Source organism: Alosa pseudoharengus, unplaced genomic scaffold (assembly GCF_046254945.1).
Source record: "Alosa pseudoharengus isolate Yale_2024_CS ecotype anadromous, Long Island Sound unplaced genomic scaffold, YU_APseudo_1.1 YU_APseudo_1.1_scf_2, whole genome shotgun sequence".
NCBI classification, from domain to species: domain Eukaryota; kingdom Metazoa; phylum Chordata; class Actinopteri; order Clupeiformes; family Clupeidae; genus Alosa; species Alosa pseudoharengus.
In genome coordinates this window covers 28,051,790-28,073,617 of record NW_027468663.1, presented here as the reverse complement: position 1 = coordinate 28,073,617, position 21,828 = coordinate 28,051,790, and the positions used below count along the sequence as shown (strand labels likewise).

At 40.0% G+C, this 21,828-nt stretch overlaps 2 protein-coding genes across 2 annotated transcripts; one reads left to right on the top strand and one right to left on the bottom strand.

Moving 5' to 3' along the window:
* Positions 1 to 3,849: 3,849 nt before the first annotated feature.
* Positions 3,850 to 15,120, bottom strand: atp1b3a (ATPase Na+/K+ transporting subunit beta 3a). Its single transcript, XM_076295907.1, has 7 exons — positions 14,834 to 15,120; positions 13,487 to 13,615; positions 13,203 to 13,301; positions 7,761 to 7,951; positions 7,592 to 7,642; positions 5,128 to 5,214; positions 3,850 to 4,771 (listed from the first exon to the last, which is right to left on the bottom strand). The coding sequence occupies exons 1-7, from the start codon at positions 14,946 to 14,948 to the stop codon at positions 4,604 to 4,606; spliced, it is 840 nt and encodes a 279-aa protein (XP_076152022.1). The 5' UTR covers positions 14,949 to 15,120; the 3' UTR covers positions 3,850 to 4,603.
* A 3,180-nt stretch (positions 15,121 to 18,300) lies between these two features.
* LOC143134209 (uncharacterized) lies at positions 18,301 to 21,099 on the top strand. The gene is made up of 6 exons (XM_076294395.1): positions 18,301 to 18,650; positions 18,804 to 19,004; positions 19,120 to 19,386; positions 19,676 to 19,759; positions 19,932 to 19,961; positions 20,431 to 21,099. The coding sequence occupies exons 1-6, from the start codon at positions 18,572 to 18,574 to the stop codon at positions 20,541 to 20,543; spliced, it is 774 nt and encodes a 257-aa protein (XP_076150510.1). The 5' UTR covers positions 18,301 to 18,571; the 3' UTR covers positions 20,544 to 21,099.
* The last annotated feature ends 729 nt before the right edge of the window (positions 21,100 to 21,828 follow it).

Below are 21,828 nucleotides of genomic sequence, written 5' to 3'. Positions count from 1 at the left end.
ATTGCTGTTGCCATGGCAGTGGTGGTCAGAAGATCTGAACAGGGTCATGACCAAATCATACCTCAGATTGTGCAAGCGTCATGTAACTGGCCAGGGAGTTCTTCTCCCAAATATACAACTTTGAACAATACCAAAGAAAAAAGAAAACCATTCCCCATTACAATCTGGAATGTTTCCCCTTACTTCCTGTTTTTGTGTTACAGGTGCTGTGATTTATTTTTATCATATAATGAGTTAATATCTGCATGTTGTTGCCAGTATTCAGTTTTTACAGTGAAGATTCTAAGTATTATTATTAAACATATCTGTAAATATAATTTATGAAGGAAACATTATAAGTGATAGGAATGAATTATTTGAATGAATAAAATATGTGTCTTTTACAGGCAAATGTGTATTTCCCTTCTCTTTACAACACACCTATTTGTACTACTATGGTTTCTAGGTCATAATGTAGCACAATATCTTAGTCTTAATATATTAAGATTTTTCTGTATGTGTGTCTGTGTTTGTAAATGTGTTTGCATTGATAAGAAAATATCAGGGGAACATGTTCTTGCAAAATCCTAACACCTAAAAATATTGAATCCATTAAGCCCATTAAAGAGTTGACACAGCCTGCCCAGAGAGCCCCCTTATCTTATAAAGCAATAACCTGCCTTACAATGGTGTACTTAAACCAACCCGTAATACCTCCTGCCAATGGTCTTCGCCACATGTAGCAGAGCTCACCTCATGCATTTCTCTATATCTGTGAATGTGAAGCAGCGACAGATGGACAGGGAGTCTAAAGACAAAGAGCTGATTCTCAGAGGTGCAATGTATCTCTGCACAAGCATAGCCTTCATCTACTTTCAGTTGCAGTGCCAGATTCCAAAGAGCTGGATACTTGTCAAGCTGTTTTATGCTGATATGAAAGCAAAGTTGAGATGGATGTGCATTTTAATCGATTCACCTATATATCATAGAGGGAGAGCAGATAGCTTAACGTTCAGAAAAAGTCCTGTTGGCAAATTTGAGGAAAAGTCGGTAAAGGGGCTATTTCACACAATTTGAGGGTCAAATATTTTGTTTACCAAGTTAAATTTTGAGTATAAGCTTGCTAATTAGCATAATTCACATACGTTTTGGTTTTGCCATCAGATATCATAGGAATTGCAAAACATCAGGCATTAATGAGCTCTTTATGTATCAGATATGTTGTAGGACAGGACAGGAATTACCCCAATGACCCTCAAGTAGCAAATTAAAATAAGCTAAAATTAAAATATAAATTGAAATAATAGCTACAATTCAGTATGACGTTTAGAAACAAAATAGATTGATAATAAATTGATAGAATTGTAGGTGACTGCTCATTTTTCTGTATAAAGTACTTTGTTACTAACTATTATGAACAGTTGTCACTCTTTACAGAGGATTTACACTGTATTTTTTTTTTACTGTAAAGGCGACAGTGCTTGCCTAGTTAAAACATCTCACTGGTGCTCTTTCCTATCATTCAAATTCCAGCCATGCAAAACAATGGAAGAGTGTGCATGTTTGAGGAGTGCTGAAGAGTGCTATGGAGATTGCATTATTTGCAAAAAAAGATTTCCTTTATAGTGCAACAAAAAGAAATACTCTCTGCATATGCATTACTGCATATGATGCTGAAATGGGAAGTGGACTTGGGACAAATCCTCAGCTATGAACTGATTAATGTCCCTGTACTGTAGCTATTGCAGATAATGGTTATTTGTTCAGTGGAAATAAGTCTATCCTCACTCAAGTGTTGTCTAGCAATGTGGAATGTCCAGTAGTGATCACTGCAAAAACTGCTCATTCAACAGTGGTAATAGATGCTCAAGATCTAGTTATGTCTTTAGGACACCCATCTGACTGCAGCACATTTAAGAAGTATGCAGGAAAGTTTGTAAGAAACGTTTGTATTGTTATTTGGTATTTGTTATGTGGTAGCAAATAATGTTAACATATCAAAGAAATAGACCTAATGTATGTAGGAATGCACACAGATATTGCAACAGATAATGGTGTAGGCCTATAAGACCTGAGTGGTTGAAACATACACTCTAAGAAGTAATGTGTTAAAATGACACATTGCTAATGTGTTAATGTGCATGTACTTATTAAATTACACTGGGAGCAAAGAAGACTATCTTCACTTTTTTCCCTTTGCAACTGTCAAAGAAATCCCATAAACACGGGAAGGCCTAGGGTAGCCTACATCATATGGCCTAAAGATTAGGCTCTTCTGCATATCAATAAGTGATTTGCATGCAGTAATTTGAACACTGAGCTTGATCTAGCCCACTTAGGCTATTTAAAGGTAATTTATTGGCAAAACACCACACAATATAAATGAGCTATAACAAACAATAAAGGACTTAATCACACAAACTACTATTTTACTGACTACAAAAATAATAATTATGTAGGAAGTTTAGAAGTTTAAAACCCAGAATTGACCAAAAGTGCACCAAATTCAACACAAATGACTCAATACACTTGGAGGAGGCCTGCTTCCTTTCTTTTCCAGATATTTTAGGATTTGGATATCATTTCAGTATCGAGTAGGCCTACCAGGATATTTTTGGCAGGTATTGTATCGAAGTAATAATTTTGGTATCGTGACAACACTATGCCAGAGCCACTCTGTTTTCTAGATGTCGAGGATTGGAGGCTCTACCACCAACAAGTGATGCTGCTCAATGGCATATTAGAAAAGCACATTATCAAGCTCTAGTATGGAGGCAAGTACACATACCAAATCCAGTGTTACTAGAAGTTAAATGGTTTTTACTTGTCGGTTGTTGCTGACGGTAGATGCAGTTATGCATTAGGCTTATTCCCACTATCTAGTTCATATGTACTGTAGGATATATTCTTAGTTGAAGGTTATCTGTGCAACTTGTTATTGTGATGAAATGCATTAAACACAACATGAGTGACTCACTATGTTAGCAATAAAAATATGGTTGTGCTTTGATTAGAATTTCCGAGTTTATTACATGTTAACTGTAAACATGTTCCCATTAAATACATTAATAAACTATAGTATGGCTTCTTTAATGCTCAAACATGTATTTAGAGAACACTTTTCTTTGATTTTAGTGATTACATTTGAAATCAACCCAATTTAGGGAAAAATAAGTAAAACAAATCGCTATTTTATGTTAAAATGCTGATTGTGTGGCTTAGAGCTCAGAATTGAGCTTGGTAAACAAAATATTCAGAATCAGCACCCTCAAATTAGGTAAGAAGGGTGGTTTACCAACTTTTCCTCAAATTTGCCGTCAGAAGTTCTCTTGTGTGAAGCTGCTCCCCCTCTATCAGTCAAGAATATCTCTGGCCATACAGTAAAGGAAGTGCCCGCCGTAAGGTGAAACCAAGGCACTGTGCTCAGATTAGTGGCATCACTCTGAGTAGCAGTGAGCTTAGGATAGAGTCTCCAAGGCAGTCTAAAACAGCACACATAAGCAGCTAAAGCAATGGACTTCGGTATTGATGGCTATTGACAGACCTGAGCTCTGTGTCCTCAGTGGCTGTTTTTGCCCCCTGGCTTCATCCAAGTCTTTGCATTCACACCAGTGCCATTATACTATCCCACTCACAACCAAGAGCTATTATAATATGGGTCACGATCTAAAGCTTTGCTGCAAACAAATTATTGCAGGTGCACTACATGTGTTTCGTACAAACAGTAACAGTAAAATGCGTTACATTTTGTTATTAGTATGTAAAGCTCTTGAATGTCTGGTGATGAACCATGAGGTTTGTGGCCCTCTACTGGAAAGGAAAACACCACATTTCTATTCTCTTAAAACAACCTTTTATTTCAGAGATGTTACATAGGTTTTAAGGCATCTGCACAAAAAAGCGGTATTCTGGCAGAGGCTATAAAAATCACTTGGTTTACAAATACATGTCCCTCTGTGTTCAGTACAGTGGTTTAAATAACTCTTGGCACATTCACGTTATTGTTACTATTGTTGTCTACTGTGCTTCAACATTGTGCTCCATTACATATGTAGAACTCATACATTTTAAACAGTTGATCAGAGAGCAGAAAAACAAACATAAACAGACCTGAATATAAACAGACAGGATATATATCGTGTAGATGACTACGATAATTCAAAAGTCTACTTTTAGATTTAAACGCATAACAATTGATCTTGGTGTATCTAGCACCATGCTGTGGGAAAGGTGTGTGTGTGCGTGTGTGTGTGTGTGTGTGTGTGTGTGTGTGTGTGTGTGTGTGTGTGTGTGTGTGTGTGTATGTGTGTGTGTGTTTGTGTGTGTGTGTCTGACACCAGGCCGTTGTATGAAGGGATAAGGGCAAGGCCCAAGAGAAGGAAAAATTCAAATACAGACAGAGACACTCCTATCTTACCAATACAGGCAATAACAGGCAAATCCAAACATATGTTACAAAATAATTAAGGATTAATTACAAGGATAAACTCTCTTCAACTGGAATTTCCACGTCTGCAAATGGCCCGTCCACTCCTGCCGGAGGGCCAGATCAGAACAGTGGTTGAGAGGAGGGTAAAAGGGTGCGGGGGTGTGCCATGCATAGAGCTCCACTCTGAGCCATAATCTACTCCGTCACCAGGACCCGGAACGTCACACGACCCAGGGACTTGTCCCGGTCGTCGTTGTTGCGAAGGTCAGACCCCTCAACTCTGCACTCTACTGTGATCTCCTGGTTGTAATCCTCCTTGGTCAGTAGGAGTTTCACAGCAACCACGGGCTGGACGTACTTTCCCTACAGATCCACGAGAGAGGAGAGGAGAAAGAGAAAGAGAGAGGAGAGGATAAAGAAAAAGAGAGAGAGAGGATAAAGAGAAAGAGAGAGAGACGAAAGGAGAAAGAGAAAGAGAGAGAGAGGAAAGGAGAAAGAAAGAGAGAGAGAGGAAAGGAGAAAGAAAGAGAGAGAGTATGTGTGTGGGAATGAGGGAAGGTAAAACCAAGAAAAGAATTTGTTTTCATTTCGCCACCCAAACATCACATCAAGTCATCCATCTGATTACTTTACACTCAACCATTTCCTCAGAGCTACTACTTACATAGGTTTTCTTCCCATAGTACGGGAAGTACATTTCCTCAGAGTGGACTACTTACATGGGTTTTCTTCCCATAGTACGGGAAGTACATTTTATCAATCCGTCCCTCCTTGGGGAAGTATTGCAGCTGCAGTGAAACATCTCTCTAGGGAGGAGTCAGGGAAATACTTTACATCTCTCATACGTAAAGCTTTTACAATAAATATACAAAGCAAATAAAAATGAAAACATACAAATTAAGACAAAAATCTGAGCACACACAAACATGGAACTGACCCCTGATTTCACAACTTCCTGCCCTATACTGAAGAGAATGCACTGGTGCTATTGTCCACTCTGTCCAGTAGATGGCAGATGTGGGTCGTGCTAGTGATATCCAAAGAAGCTGTGCTGCTCTCAGCCTCATATCCTAATCCCAACCTTGACTAACCTCTCTCTGGCCCATTAATTTCAGCTTCTGGTTGTAGAGTTGTGCTAATTAGCGCAGCACGTCCAGATGGTGAACACAGAAATTAGGGAGGGGCTTCAATCACTAAACCCTGCAGACCCATCTCGTGTCATTTTTATGAAATGTGGTCATATTACCACCCAGTGCTATTTCCTGCCACTGGAAATGCTCCAATGGAGTCTTCTGTGTCAATAATTTAGCATCTACCACACAACCAAAACAGTTCAGTAGTAGCCTACCTGCAAGTATGGAGCAAACTTAAGTAAGCGGATGAAAAAGTAACAAATAGGAAGGGTGGAAATTAATGTAAAACCTCAAAGAAGGTATGTGATTATGGTTTATTGTTATTAAATGCCATCTACATCAGGCAATCAAACACTAAAGGGAGCCCAAATATTTATGATATGATATAGTTATTGGTGTCTTATACTGCAACTCAAAATGACCTGAGCCGTTTTTATGACTTAATCTGATCCATCTCCATTTAAGATTCTTCCATTTATTAAATGTATGCAAAAGGGGTTTGCCTTGACTGGTAGAATTCTGACAGGTTGAAATAGTGACGTAATTTTCAGGTAAAACAGGCCCAACAGGATGACATCAACAGCATTCTCTATTAGCATTCCTTTAGGTTCCTAAAGGTTTTCCTTTTTTTGGGCTAGTGGGGCCAATGGAGATAGGCTTTAAAAGAAACATAAAAGAATAAAATAATGGCATACTCTACACATTTTACACTAGAATATACAATATCTACCAGTCATTGATTGCCTGAATGAGTTAATCAGGTTAGTACATGTCAAATGTTACTATATGACCAATAGCTCCAAATTCTCATAAAGGAAATGCTTACATCTTAGCCTGGTAAACCCAGATGAATCTGTGAACGCATATGAATTTGCTCTGCAGATCTGTCTGGCCAACATCCCATTCAAGCTCATTTGTATAATCACCAAAAATCCAGGAACAAATCACAACAGCTCATCCAGCATGGCATGAGACAGGGGAGACTGGTTAGCAGTGTTGTTGAACTCAACCAATAGCTACGCTGATGGCATCAATATTAAATGCCACAGAGGTGTATAATTCACAAGACAGATGTGTTTGCTGTACTCCTGAAAAGATTTCTTAAGAGTTTAATGAAACTTTCGGAGCTAATTTAATCCACTTGAAGTTTAATTTCACTGCTGGTTATGTCACTCATATCATATCATAAGCGAACTCACAGCATCCAGACCAATTGTCAGTTGAGAATCCTTTTGGTGTCAGCCAGGCTACCTATAGGCCTACCAGACTCACTGATTTGTGAAAGCAGCCAATGAAAGCGACAACAGCCACAACAAATTATCTTTTTTAGTTAGAGGCATGAACTATAAATATAGCCAAATGAGACAATCCTTGATACACAACACACTTCACTATACACTAAGGGCCCTAATTTACAAGGCGGGCAAAGTGCAAAGTCTGTCAAAAAGTAAAAGTACTTCTGCATGAATTATGTAAATGTAAATCAGGTTTCTAGGCCAAGTATACTTGCATATACAAGGAATTTGATTTATCCCATCCGTGAATTAGTGAACACACAGAGCACACAGTGAACACACAGTGAGGTGAAGCACACACTGAGCTGCCTTGCTACAGCGGCGCTTGGGGAGCAGGGAGGGGTTAGGTGCTTTGCTCAAGGGCACTTCAGCCATTCCTACTGGTCGGGGATCTAACCTATTGTGTTGCATGTGGGAGTATTGAGCAGTCATCGGTCTTGCCCATGGTGTTAAATTAACAAGCTGACTTTGCCTAGTTATTATATTTAGTTAGACTCTGCACTTTGCCTATCATTCTATCATTAGGGCCCTTTTGTCTTATGCTTTGGGCTTACCCATCACCTTAGAATGGATTCAACTGGCAGCATGCAAAGAAACCAAAAGAAGAAACACAAAACTGAAGACTGAAGACAGAACTGAGGATATACAAAGACAATGACAAAAACTCTAGAGAGAATCAGACATAAAGAGAAGACTTTTATTCTATTATACCATTGCTCATGCACACATGGACTAAAATACCATAGAAATGTTACCTTGGCTGTGCAGTTGATGTATGGGTCTCCAAGAGGTTTCAGGCCAATTATCTGAGAAGCAATCAGGCAGAGATTAGCTGAACAAATCTAACTGTCAATACACACAAAAACAAACATTTGAAGCCAAAATGAGTGAGAGCACAGATCATGACTAGGGTATTTCACTCACTCTGTTCATCTTGACCAGGACGCAGGGCTTGCCCTCAGCGTAGCCATAGCTGGAGTCGCTGAGGCCAGAGCAGAGTCTGAGGGAGCTTCTCCGGAACTGACAGACCTTCTTCTCAACCTCAGTGGCATCCTGCTCAAAGTACTCCCCAGCCAGGCACAGCTCATTGGACGCCTGCTCTGTGTCATTGTACCCTGGACGTAATGGGGAAGGCAATCAGTAGGATGTAATCTGAGAAAACTCTGTAGGAGCTTACAACTCTGTGAACATTATTACACATGAGAGGTGGGAAGACACAGGTTCAGAAAATAAATGCATGCTAACATATTTTACCCTACTAATCCAGTGAGCCAGCTCATTCCCCTCATTATTTCTACTTTCTGGTTCAATGAAACAATTCCACATGGATGACGCATAAGAGTGGCGAGGATCACACTTACAACTGTACTCAAATGTGTTTCAGTGTAATGCTGTGGATTTCCATTTCATAGTCATCATAGTCATAGTTGTCTGAAGATAAAGCTTTGATAAGTTCTAAAAAAACATCAGATCTAACCATAATGAATTCAGTCTTGGTGTCTGTGCATGTCAGAAATCTCCCTTGGGCAATAAATCAAAAGTTAAAGCCATGAAAAAAAAAAGCAAAACAATCAATTATTAGGCTAATTAGACTAATAATCACTAGCCTGGTGAACCTCTTGTATACAATATACTACAATATAATATTTATGCTGAACGCTGACCTGTTATTTTGTGTATTTGAGTATGTTCATGTAAGAACATCAACATCTTGCTGGTGGCAACAAAAGGCCTATATCTTAAATCATCATCCTATTACATTATGTTAAGAGTGTTTATTACTTTTCAACATTTACATGTCCATGTTTAAGGACTGAAATCTAAAATTTCACCAAACTAAATTTTCTTTTGGTTTATGTATGCAGAAGATATTCTAAAAAAAAAAAAAAAAAACACAGAAAAGAAATAAACACAGTAAACTTGGCCTAAAATTACCTTGCTAAGTTTGACAGAACACTAGCTGAATAATAACTAGAACATGAACTGCATGGCATATAAAAGTGAATGTTATTTAAACAATGGTACGACAAGATTCTCCAATATGATCACAACAACAAAGAGCTCTGCTAGGCCCTGGGCAGCATGCAGACACCCACCCTTATCACTCTCTTCACCCTAAGCCTAGCACCGACTCCAGCATACACGTAGACCCAGGCTGTTTTCTGACCCCAGGGCTGTGCTGTAGAGCTCTGCTAGGCCCTGGGTAACATGTATACGCCCACCCTCTCCACTGTCCACACCATAAGCATGACCATGACTCCAGCATAGGTGCTGCCCTGCAGAGCTGCCCTGGGCTCCAGGCTTCCTGCCCACACCTCAGACCTAACCCTAGCACTAATCCCAACCCTAGCCCTAACCCTAGGGCTTGGAGGGAGCCACAGCCCCCTGCCTAACCCTAGGGCTGCCCTGGAGAGTTGGCCCAGTCATAGGCACCAGCCTGCTGATTGTGGTGTCTAATTCTGATTAGCTAATTCAAAATTCAAAAAAGAAGGATTTTGACAAAGCAAAAGAATACTGAAGAAGTGTAGCTTTAATACAAGGAGGTTTATTTGTCACATACATCGCAATACTAACGTAAAGCATGTAGTGAAATTTCATTTGGTGTTCAACTTTTTCTGTGCAAGTGTGAAGAAAGAAAGATCAAGAAATATTTTAATAAATAGCAAGAGAGAATAAAAAGTGCAGTGTGCACTTGCAGTCCATGTGCAAGTGTGTAAAAAAATTATAGTTTATATAGTTTATAGTTTAGAAAAAGTTTATATAGTCTTGTGTGTGTTCAGAATACAGATTGCTTGAGGATAGAAGCTCCTCCTCAGTCTCTCTGTTCTGGTCTTGTAGCAGCAAAGACGTTTGCCTGACCTCAGTCTTTTGAAAAGTGTCCTTTAAGATACTTTGGGCCCTGGTACATAGTCTTTTCTTGTAGGTCTCCTGCAGGGTAGAGAGAGGTGGTCTGATGGTACGTTCGGCAGATCGCACCACTCTCTGTAGGGCACTGCAGTCACAGGCTGTACAGTTCCCATACCAAGTGATGATGCTACTTGTCAGGACACTCTCTGCAGCTGAGGAGTAAAAGGCCTTCAAGATGGGTGCTGAACTTCCTCAGCTGACGTAGGAAGTACAGTCTTTGCCTAGATTTCCTCAGTGTGTGCTGGGTCTTAACAGTCCATGTTAGATCGTCAGTGAGGTGTACTTCCAGGTATTTGAAGCTTGTGACTCTCTCCACTGGCAGCCCACTGATCTTAAGTGGAGTGTAAGCTCTGTTCTGTTGTTTCCTGTAGTCCACCACCATTCTCTTTGTTTTGCTGACATTCAAAGTAAGGTTGTTGGACTGGCACCACTGTGTTACCTCATCCACCTGCTTCAGATAGGCCTGTTCATTGTTGTTGCTGATCAGGCCCACCACCACTGTGTCATCTGCAAATTTAATGATGGAGGTGTGACTGCTGCTGGCTCTGCAGTCATGGGTGTAGATGTTATACAGCAGAGGACTCAAAACACAGCCGTGGGAGGCACCTGTGCTGATGGTTAAGGTGTCAGATGTCAGACAACCCACCCTGACTACCTGTGATCGGTCAGTGAGAAAGCTGTGAATCCATTTGCAAATGGTGTTGTTTAATCCAAGAGCCTTAATCTTTGTAACCAGAGTGTGGGGGACTATGGTATTGAATGCTGAACTATAGTCAATAAACAGCAACAAGTGTGTGTGTCCCCTTTCCTCCCTCCAGGTGGTTTAGGGTGGTGTGCAGGAGGTTGGAGATGGCATCATCTCTGGACCTGTTGGTTCTATAGGCAAACTGGAGGGGGTCGAAGGAGCTTGGTAAAGATGAGCAAATTAAATTCTTCACAAGCTTTTCAAAGCACTTCATCACTGTTGATGTCAGGGCCACTGGGCAGTAGTCATTTAGGCATGATGGGCTTTTGTTTTTTGGCACAGGTACAATAGTGGACTTCTTAAAGCATGTTGGAACGGTAGCTTGAGCCAATGACGTGTTGAAAATGTGTGTAAACACAGGGGCTAGCTGGTTAGCGCAGGATTTCAGTACCCTCCCAGAAATGCCATCTGGTCCTGCAGCCTTCCTGTAATTTGCCTTCTTAAACACGTTTCTCACATCACACTCGGAGACAGTGAATGGAGTTTCCTCACTATCGTTCTCATCCGCTTCTATAATAAGGGTGCATGACTCTTTAAATCGTGCATAAAAAGCATTTAACTCGTTTGCAAGGGAGTTACTCATTCTCATCACTGAAGGAGACTTGCTTTCAAAGCCTGTGATGGTTCTCAGTCCTTTCCATACACGAGCTGGATCACCCTCACTGAAGTCGGCTTCCACTCTGTCCCTATAGCGCCGCTTGTCCTCCATGCATTCCAGAGCATGGGTTCGCAAAGCAAGCTGGCTCTACCATCTTGGTCTTAGGCTTTATACCTTGTCTTCACATGGTGTCATTTGTTTTTTTCACTCAGAATAGACAGAATATCCTCTATCTCCTTCTCCATACTTGGTAATACATAGTTGCCTAGTTCTTCCATCTATTTGCTTCTTTTTGACCTCTAACCTTGCTGACCATACATTCCTTATGGCTTGCTCATCTCTCTTGGCGCCAAGCCTTATGTGTGTGCCTAATATCAGTCCTCTGCCATCTTCAGGAACTGCCACCAGCCAGCCCCAGTCACAGGCAAGATGGACTGAAAGGATCTAGTCATATTCTGAGGTTGCCAATATTCGAACACTCATGTTCATTGTTGAGACCATGGAAAGTTGCAGAACATGCAGGCATTCCATTTCATGGTCAACTGTTGGTTGGGAAGTCCAGAATCCAGTTGCAGAGGGAGGTATTGCTGCCCAGTTCACTGAGTTTGGTGATCAGTTTGGAGGGGATAATGATGTTGAATGCTGAACTGAAGTCAAGCATTCTCACATAGGTGTTGCTATTGTCAAGGTGGGACAGGGCGGAGTGAAGTGCTGTAGAGATAGCATCCTCTGTGCTCCTGTTCTGACGGAAGGTGAATTGGAAGGGGTTCAGTGAGAGTGGTAAGCAGGTCTTGAGGTGGGCCAGGACCAGCCTCTTGAAGCACTAGTTATTATATAGTTATGGTTATGGTTATGGTTATGGTTATGGTTATGGATTTAGCAGACGCCTTTGTCCAAAGCGATAGTTATTCATCTAGTTATTAATTCACAGGACATTCAATCATTTTACTAACACAACGGTTATGAAGAAATATGTAACTGACTCATGCCGACACTACATACATTACCAATATAATTCACTTCCAATACCCCAGTGTAGAGGACTAATTTACCTTGTAGATAACACACACACTGTCTTACCATAACCTCCAATGTAAAAGTGTTACTAACTAGCTAACTGTGGAACTTCAGTATAACCAAAGATCCTTGATTGCTCCGCTTTAACCCTCTCTGGTATAACATAGCCAATTATCTTAGTTGTAGGGAATACGTTTGTATTTCAAGTGATAGAATTAAGGTATGACTTATGTTTGAAGATATATAACATGTGAAGTGAAGTTTGCCAAACCCACAGGCAGCTCGATTGTGACTTTGTTTGTGACACTCCTGTTAGTTAACTAGAAAGAACTAAAAATAGATGTGTAATGGTCGCCTAACATTGATGTAGCCCATATAATAGGTTTCTAAGTGGTCTGTTCTCCCCAAAATAGGAACGGGGACATACCAAATTCAAAGATCATGCCTGTGTAGCGTAATCTCTCAGCCCCGCCCTCTGTTTGCAAAACTCACCATTTTGGCAACCATTTTGTTTATGCTAATTAGATGGTCAAAACCTCAAAATTCAGCTTGGGAACAGGGCTAATTGAATTCAGCACCTTACAGTAATTATGATAAAAAAAATATTTTCCAACTTTTACTAAGAAATGACTCTAGGATGCACATACTTCAAAAATAGCACTTGTCTATATGCAACAACAGGACCATCATCCTGGTCATGTATGAAACACCCCACTGAAGGAGTTTATGTTCATATATGTATGTGTATGTACAGTATGTGTGTGTGTGTGTGTGTGTGTGTGTGTGTTGTGAAATCTAGTATAATATTTATAGTAATCGCTTATACGTTTTATATATTTCTTAATGGTACATGATTGTTAAACTAGCAAATTGTGTTGATTACATACAATTTGTTTGCAAAGCATGGTGTGTGCATATTGAGGGAAAAAGCATAGGGCTTTTGGAGCCCACATTCTATTTGTTTACCATATTTTGGCATTAGAAAGGTAAAGGTGAGTGACATTTAACAGACTATACACAACAAAAGCATTGCCACATAGCAGCAGCAAAGCTGACCATAAGAGTAGCCTGTTGAAATCAGAAGAGAATCGACACTCACTCTGTAGGAAGTTATCCAGGTGCTGAATGTACTGGTTATACTTTGCAGCGTCCGATCGGTTGTAAACTATGTCCAGTGACATTGGCCTGATGACCAGACCTAAATGGAATGATTTTGGGCATTGGGTGAAGACATTAAAATAGAGGCATAACATGTTTTTTTTTATGTTAGTAAGTCTTTAAAATGGAGTGTTAAGCCTGACACAACAGGACTTTCACAGTACAATGATTACTTGTATTCTGTCACTGCTGTAACCATGGAAACCTAGACATCACTTCCCTTACCTGGATTGGGGACTCGGTCACTGTATTTTGGAACATCATCACTAAGAGTCAGAAGCATCACCCACATTGTGAGACAAAAAAATCCAGCCAGGAATCCATAAAACACCAGGTAGAAGAGGATAATGAGTCCTAAGCACAAAAAAGCTCATTAATGAATTATTTCCTGCCAAAGGAAATCAATACCCCCTAAATCAGACACTGTAAGGCCTGCCCCCATAGATAGCCTATGTCCTTGCCAGATGTCCAGGCAAGAATCAGCTGTAGAATCACGGTATGGGGAACAGTGCGTGCGCACCAAAGACCCATCCCTGCGCTATGTTAAACACTTTCATCATATCACCGTACATCTCTGTTTTATAGGGTAGTAGCAGCATGTTAACTGAAACCTGGCTACATCACCTGAATGCCATTTAATTCCTGATGAGCCTAAATATACAAGTGTTAATCTATAAAAAAAAACATTATTTGACACGTTCTTGCATTTGCCATAATGTTAACCATTTCTGCGCAGGAAACCGCTTTGACCTTGAGAGGCGCGCGGTTAGGCTAAGTGCTATAGGAGGCCATTGAAAACCCGGAGGATGCTGGAGCACGCGCGTCGTGATGTTCCTCGCATGCGATAGAGTGCGTATGGTATGACATTTCATTTACAGAAAGAGCAAAAGGTAACATGGCGTTTGATTGCTAGGCACGCGTTTAAAATATAGTAATTGCACATACACAGATGTTCCATCAATCTTTTCAACTAAATCGGTAGGATACACCATGATAAACATGCAGTCATCCAGTTCGTTTTTAATGTTCTAGATTAGACTATTGCTGTGGAAGGAGCGTCTGTACCCCTATAATAGCTTTTCAAGATCATTTACTGAAGTGTTCAATATAGAGGACTTCTTTTTCGGGCTAGATAGTGTTTCATTAAGGCTATTTTAAGAATAAAATGAAGTAGCCTATATATGGATAGCCAACTGTAATTCAGTCGTTTACTAAGCACTCCAAGACCGGCAAGAAGGTCTCAAGGTGCCCTCCCCCTTCCTCTGTATACCCACAGCACACTGGTGTAAAATGCAGGTAAACATAATTATTTGACGTTCCAACCAGGTAAAAGACAATTGACAAAATTATATGTATCATAAATATGACGATTTTAATAATTTTTATTGAAGATAAGATGCATCTTTCATCCTGTCCTACACATAGGAAACAGAGGGCTTATGTAGCCTACTCTTTAGTATAGCTACGACGTCAGAGTACTTCAGCATCATCTGTCTGCCTTGGTCTTCAGGAACCACCATGCCCAGTCCCGTACGTTACATTTTAATTCATTCGAATAGGAATGTTGCTTACCCCAGCTACTTGCGGTCCGACCCACAAACTCTCCAGTTCTCGGGTTATAAATGCTATCCTTCCAAGATGTTTTGTACTCTTTTTCATCTCCTGGTTTGTCTTGGTCCTTGGTCATTTTGATAAGTAAGCTTTGTGTTTTATTGCATTAATAGCAAAAATTACAAAAACAGAATGAGAAGCCTAAATACTGATGGAGGGTTGTCGACCGCAGCTGTAGTCGGAGAACATTTTTTTTTTTCACGAATCACAGCGCCGAATCCAAACTCTCGACTTTGGCGAATCAGGGGCTTCGTTGGGGGAAGGGACTGCGCGCAAGCGCAACATTCGTAACTTTCCAATTCCAGTTGAAGCTGTGCAAAGATTATGTAATGTATGTCAAAGTCCAAGACATGCTCTTCAGTGTTTAATTCTCTCGCTATCTACAGCACTGCAGCTACACGACGATATCCAATCCGTGTATCGAAGTGACTTGCTTAGCTGTGATAATATAGTGTGATGTTGAATAGGGTATCGTTAATCGAATCAATTTAGGGGTTTGGATTGGGAGTCTAGTTGCTAGGAGAAGATGGAGGAGATGATGCCCCCAATGGCACAGTTGGGAAATCCTCAGTGACGCAGTTTCAGTGCATCTCTCTCTCTCTCTCTCTCTCTCTCTCTGTGTGTGTGTGTGTGTGTGTGTGTGTGTGTGTGAACATTACAGCTATTTGTGAATTGGATTCCTTCCTCCTACAATTTAAAAGAGAATGTCTGTTCTTCATGGGATAAACTGTGAAGTGGTGATTTCTCCCTGTGTGCATAGTTTGCATATACATGTTGTTCATACATTGTTCATAGATAGTCATATATATTCTGCTCTTATAGACTAATATACTAGCTAATACACTGCACATATTATATTTAATTTATATTACTGTAAACCATACCACCTTCTTAACCGTATACTACTGTCTACATTGCACTATTTATCTTATACTGTTTATGCACCACCTGTCTATACTTTGTATATCACATTGCACTTTGTTGCTTTTTTGCACTTCTGGTTAGACACAAACTGCATTTCTTTGTCTTTGTACTCTGCACAATGACAATAAAGTTTAATCTAATCTAATCTAAAATGTGAGACAAACATATTCCTCAGACTGAGCCTAAAACAATAACAGCCAATGTACAAACAGCAAAGTAAAAAAGATAGAGAAGAGTGAGGAGCAATCAGCTGAATTAGATAAAAGAGTCTATTGGATTAGAACTACAGACGGCACCTTTAAGGCTTTAAATAGGACACATAGCTCTCAAATGGCGAGAGGATGAGGAAGGAAGACTGTGATAAATTCTTGCTTGAATGAATATTAGTGTCAGATAGAGCACGTATAAGGACGGACAGCCTTTGCTTCTCCTTCCATTCCTCTTCCGAACAGCTCAGTGGACTTCATATGTCACTGTTATTTATTTATCAAGTAGTCTCAGTTCTCCTGCTTTTAACATCAGGTTTTTCCAAACATAATAAACTTTTTCAGTCAATATATCCTGCAGTGAACAGTAAACATAAACAGGTCCTTTGATTCCTACCGGCTATGCACTTAGTACATAGCAGACAGTAAAATGTTAAAAATGTGTGTGTTTGTGTGTGTGTGAGAGAGAGAGAGAAAGAGAGAGAGAGAGGTGAATGGGTTATATTACTGACTAACAGCATTATCTGGAAAGTGAGTACCAGTATGACTCTTAAGTATAAGTATAAGTATATATACTCTTTTGATCCCGTGGGGGAAATTTGGTCTCTGCATTTATCCCAATCCGTGAATTAGTGAAACACACTCAGCACACAGTGAACCCACAGTGAGGTGAAGCACAAACTAATCCCGGCGCAGTGAGCTGCCTGCAACAACAGCGGCACTCGGGAGCAGTGAGGGGTTAGGTGCCTTGCTCAAGGGCACTTGGATGTGCCTACTGGTCGGGGCTCGAACCGGCAACCCACCGGTTACATGTCCGAAGTGCTAACCAGGCCACGGCTGCCCCCTCTTCTTGTCCTCCTATTCACCTGTACTGTCTACTGCCCCCCTTTGGCCAGTCATCACCAGTGAATGTCTGCTGAATACATTCTGTTGATAAATAATTTGCACTGCAACATGTACCGGTCATTTGAAATAGCAAAGACTGCTAGATTAGACTTGACAAACTGGTATAGTTTACTGCATTGCATTAGGCCTACTACCACACCAAATTTGGGAACTGAGGCATGTATATAAATGTTGCTTCAACTTTGATAAGCATCATTATAACAGATTGCCCTGTTCATTTTGTCTTATGATTTGTCAAAAAGTAGTGTTATGTTTTATCCATGCTGGTCAGCTACTGATTGACATCAGGGACACTCAAATGGTCATTGCATTTACTCAAGCCCACCAAACTGGTCCGTCAAAACTGGTCTATCATGAAACTGCGAGCATGCTTGTTGTTTCAGTCTGCCTAATTTGCCAATGCACATCAATAGAAATAAATCAATAAATAACTAACTAAAGAAAAGTAATTGTCCCACAATGAGTTCAGTTGTATGCGCTGTGATGAATATTATGCTGTATAGCTTAGGCCTACTTATAAATGACAACATATGTTTTTCATTCGCCTATGATGTGTCAAAAAATATTGTTGTGAAACATAACACTCCCTTGAAATCATGTCACATAATTTTGATGTTAGTTCTTTGCCTTTTTTGGTAAAGTCTCCACCCTCTCTTTGTTTAAAGAGTAACTTCCTCCCTTGTCATAACGTCTGGTTCAACATTAACTCTGAGAATACCCATGGGTAATGATACTTTGGACCTTACAACTTTGTTTTGTTCCCATGACCTTTCTTATAAAAGAAATCTCACTGAAAAGTAATAATTTCAAATAGTCATGGATATTTTGCCATACAGATGTGTAAAGTAAAGGCAGCAGTTAGGCTATTTTCAGACTGCAGTCATGCTTAAGTGATTAGGCTACTGCACAGTGTGAACATGGTCAAGTGAGATCTTAGGAAAAACCTAAGTGTTTTTCAAAGTGTTTGCAACTAACGTACATTGCGCTCTGAAACCTGGAAATGTTATCTATGACTTGTGAGCAAACTACAATGTTCTGAACACACAGGCATGTACAACTTGTTTGCTGGAAGAACGTGATTAAAAAGAACAAGAAGAACGCCTATTTGCCTTTTTTACAGTAGACATTCTAAATGCGCTTTCCATAATCTGACGCTGAGACAGGTTATCGCCTATAGGCTACTGTAGGATAGCCTATAAATTGATGCTTCTAGCCTAGTCCTAATCAACCTATCGACTAATGAAAATGAGTTAAACATTGTTTTTTTTAAACAATTCGTAGCAGTATTCCCGTGTAAATATGTTTCACGGTGTCAGCGCCTCTGATCAACTGACCAAGTCTTAGAAAGTCAGTTCAGGATCCTCCCCTTCGTCATGTAAACCTGCTCTGACCAATCCACCCACACTGTTATTCAGATGGCTGAGCATTTAAACGATAACACAACAAACCACTCTTGATACGACCAGATCGTCACATGCATTACGCATTACACGCTCACAATTTATCCGGGTTTGTTTTGTGGATCTCACCAAGACTAGGCCTATATAATTTAGCCTAGTGAGTTCAACAACGAGGAAATATCGAAAGTGACACTGCGATCTGGAGGAGAATAGCCTACGCACACCAAAATTGGCTTACAGTAGGCTAATAGCTGTCACTGAATATGTGGATGCTGCACACCTTTTATTTTGTGTGTCTGATTGCACTGTCTGAGGAATTGCCGGACAAGTCTACTATAAGTTGTAAGTAGGCTACTGCAGCCTAGCATATCGTCTATTTGTCTAATTTTTTCTAAATCATGTTTGTCATTTGTCTTGAAAGGCGAAAGTGAAAATAAGTCACTGTTAGGAATAAAGCCTATGTTTAACGCCGTGTGTGCGTTGTCTGTCTCCAAGTTGTCCGGTTGGAATACAAAAGTGTGATAAGCGAGGAACAAACGTTTGAGGAGAAAATTCTCATAAACGGAACTTCAGTCACACCCAATTACAACGGAGATGGTCGGGCTACAGAAATAAACAGGACGCTCCTCGGCAATATCAGTAGTTCATCCCTACGTGATGCTCTACTGATTTTTGCGAATCGTTTCAACAATACAGGTAGCTAAAGACTTTTTTTTATGAGTTTTTGATAGATGCTGGGTGATATTTCTGCTGATTTCATGCTGTACTGACAGTTCTGCTGATATGCTGCTACTTTGACATTTCCCAACAGAAAACCACACTTATCAGCGTTTTCGAGAGTGCAAATTCATCGGACACCAGTTGATACATGTATCTGAACATATTATGCACAATGGAAAAGAGTTTTTGTCTCTGGATCAAACGACGGGCACCTGGACAGCCTTGGACCCGCAGGCCCTCTCCTTGAAAGAGGTGTTGGACCGCGACTCTGAACGCACTGTGCAGGATAGGATGCGTTTTCAAGAGACTTGTGCCGAGTTGCTGAAAGAACTTACTCACTCGAACTCTGCTTCAAAAGGTAGGCGTGTATTGTGTACTGTTGCTCAGACTGTCGCTGTAAATTCAGTGTATAGGCCTATGTTGTCCATAACAACGTCTTTTTGGCAGGAAACTGACTTCAAAATGAACGCCCTGCTGAAACCTAATGCTGTGACACATGCATGCATGTAGTTTATTTTGCATGCATGTAGTTTATTTTGTTCACTCTGGCACAACAGCTGGTCATGACACAAGAGGGCTATTTCATTCATTTTAAATGGCATTGCTGGTAGCCTATAATATGAAAGCAATATTTTGTATTGTTTCAGTTTCAACTGCAGTTTTAGCTCCCCTCTTGGCAGGCCTTGTATTCTTGGGCTTGGTCCTTCTCAGCTGTATTATGTCTAAACACAGTAAGTATAGCGCTAATCTAGAGTTATCCACATTATCAATTGCCATAATGTTTCAATCAATGTTGCATACTACTACAGTAGGGTCTAGTTCATTGCAACTGTCTCTCACTCTCTCTCTCTCTCTCTCTCTCTCTCTCTCTCTCTCTCACACACACACACACACACTCATCAGGTGTCAAAGGTTCTGCTCAACCTGCAGGAGGTAAGACATCTGTTATTCTAGTTCCATCTTGAATGTTTAAAGATTTACAGATGGTTGAAGATTTACTTTTGGAATTTCAATGTCATCATTGCATTGCAGTATTATTTATATTTTGTTTGGGTTTCTGTGCAGTGCAAATGCAAACAGTTTGTTTGACATGATCCATGGCATTATTCAGATTTTTACTAATGTTTATGTATAGTTCTTAGCAGACACTTTTGTCCAAAGCGACTTCCAACTACATCAATAAGCATCACAATAACATTTAAATGTTATTAACAGAATAATACAATTTCTCTTGTCATGTCTAAAGCCATAGGGACTGATATAAGTTTAGCATTAACAAGATGGGCCCATGAAATGAAGCTTTGTGTGTACTTTACTGTAATATTGATTTATTTTGTACAGTTCGTTATTATTTTGTATAATCCATGGTGTGTAGACTTCATGCTGTGTGTGTTTCCTTCAGGTATTGTGGGTTCAATAGTCCACTATCCAGCTGCAACTTCAGACATTGTCAGAGAACCAACCTTAAAGCCTTCCCTCTCCATCAAAGCACACTTGCTCAGCAATATGCCATGAATGTGTTGTCAGATTCCAGTATGTGTTGCCAGAATGTGATAGAATGTCCAGTCATTGTGTGGCATCAGTATGCTGGTGTCCTATCTATTGCCTGTCTTTGGGAAAAAATAAAACAAATATATAAATATGTTTATACCTAGCCAATACGTTTACTGAAATGCACTGCTAAGATGTGTGGAAAAGCATTTGTTCATTCAACTTGTAGTGTTCAGAACTACACGAGACACTGCAGTCAATAGAATTCACTGATCGCTGATATTTGTGCTTCTGCCACTGCACTGTACTGTACTGGTGCTCAGGGAAATGAGCCAAAAATGCTGGTTTTTATGTAGATATATTAAACTTATCTCAGGCTTTGTTTAATGATTCTGACAGCAATTTTCAAGGTTAAAGTGGTCCAAAGATGTATTTTTCTTCAAAGAAATATCTTTCTTCAATCAATGGACATTGAATTTAGATTGCTGTAACCTGATGTCACTGTTTTCTCCAGAATATGTTTGCTGTATGAAATAATGTTTTTGTAATAATTTGTGCTATTAAACATAAAAAAATCTTATGTGAGGTTGCCATATGTATGAATGGACGACATACACAACATGCAATACCAGATATTGCACAAAAAGAAAAACATATAAGGCAGGATACAATATATAAAATACAATTAGATACAATTAGCGATAGACACAGAACAATAAAGTGCAGTAGGGTTATCGAAAACAAATATATGACATAAGTGGCACAAGAGTTAAGGCAGTTACTTCAAAGGATATTGTCATTGGAAAGAAGCTTTTCCTGTGTCCGGTATTTTGGATGTACAATGTTCTGTAATGTCTACCAGAGTGGAGGAGTTGAAAATGTTTGTGTTCGAGGTGTGAGGAGTCCTTCATGATTTTCTCTGCCCACTTCCATGGTTTCGGAATGGGGCGGGGGGGGGGGGGGGGGGGGGGGGGCGACTGTCCATGTAAATGTGGCTATTGAGGGAGAGTTTGGAGGAGAGAATAACAAGTTATTGTTGTTATGATGATGCTAATGAATCATGAATTAAAAGAATCATTGCTGCTTTTTTATCAAATCATGTCGTTCAGATAAATGCATCTGCATGCAAGATAGGGAGGGACTTTGACTGTAGGCCTAGGCCAAAAAATAAAATGGACAAATCGTCGTCCGACCGGATTATATTGTTGGTAGCACCACTGGTTAAAAAGGTCATACAATCGTAAGAATATATCATATCATATCTATCAATCTATATATATTGTTATATTATGTATGAGTATGCTGTGTT

What these genes read in the sequence shown, in the direction of transcription:
- atp1b3a (XM_076295907.1), bottom strand. Translation starts at nt 14,948, where the DNA reads ATGACCAAGGACCAAGACAAACCAGGAGATGAAAAAGAGTACAAAACA. An exon ending in CCTGGATAACTTCCTACAGA is followed by an intron (nt 7,952 to 13,202) that starts GTGAGTGTCGAT and finishes CATTACGTCCAG; the next exon opens with GGTACAATGACACAGAGCAG. An exon ending in TCCTGGTCAAGATGAACAGA is followed by an intron (nt 7,643 to 7,760) that starts GTGAGTGAAATA and finishes ATTGCTTCTCAG; the next exon opens with ATAATTGGCCTGAAACCTCT.
- LOC143134209 (XM_076294395.1), top strand. Translation starts at nt 18,572, where the DNA reads ATGTGGATGCTGCACACCTTTTATTTTGTGTGTCTGATTGCACTGTCT. An exon ending in CTCGAACTCTGCTTCAAAAG is followed by an intron (nt 19,387 to 19,675) that starts GTAGGCGTGTAT and finishes GTATTGTTTCAG; the next exon opens with TTTCAACTGCAGTTTTAGCT. An exon ending in CTGTATTATGTCTAAACACA is followed by an intron (nt 19,760 to 19,931) that starts GTAAGTATAGCG and finishes CACACTCATCAG; the next exon opens with GTGTCAAAGGTTCTGCTCAA.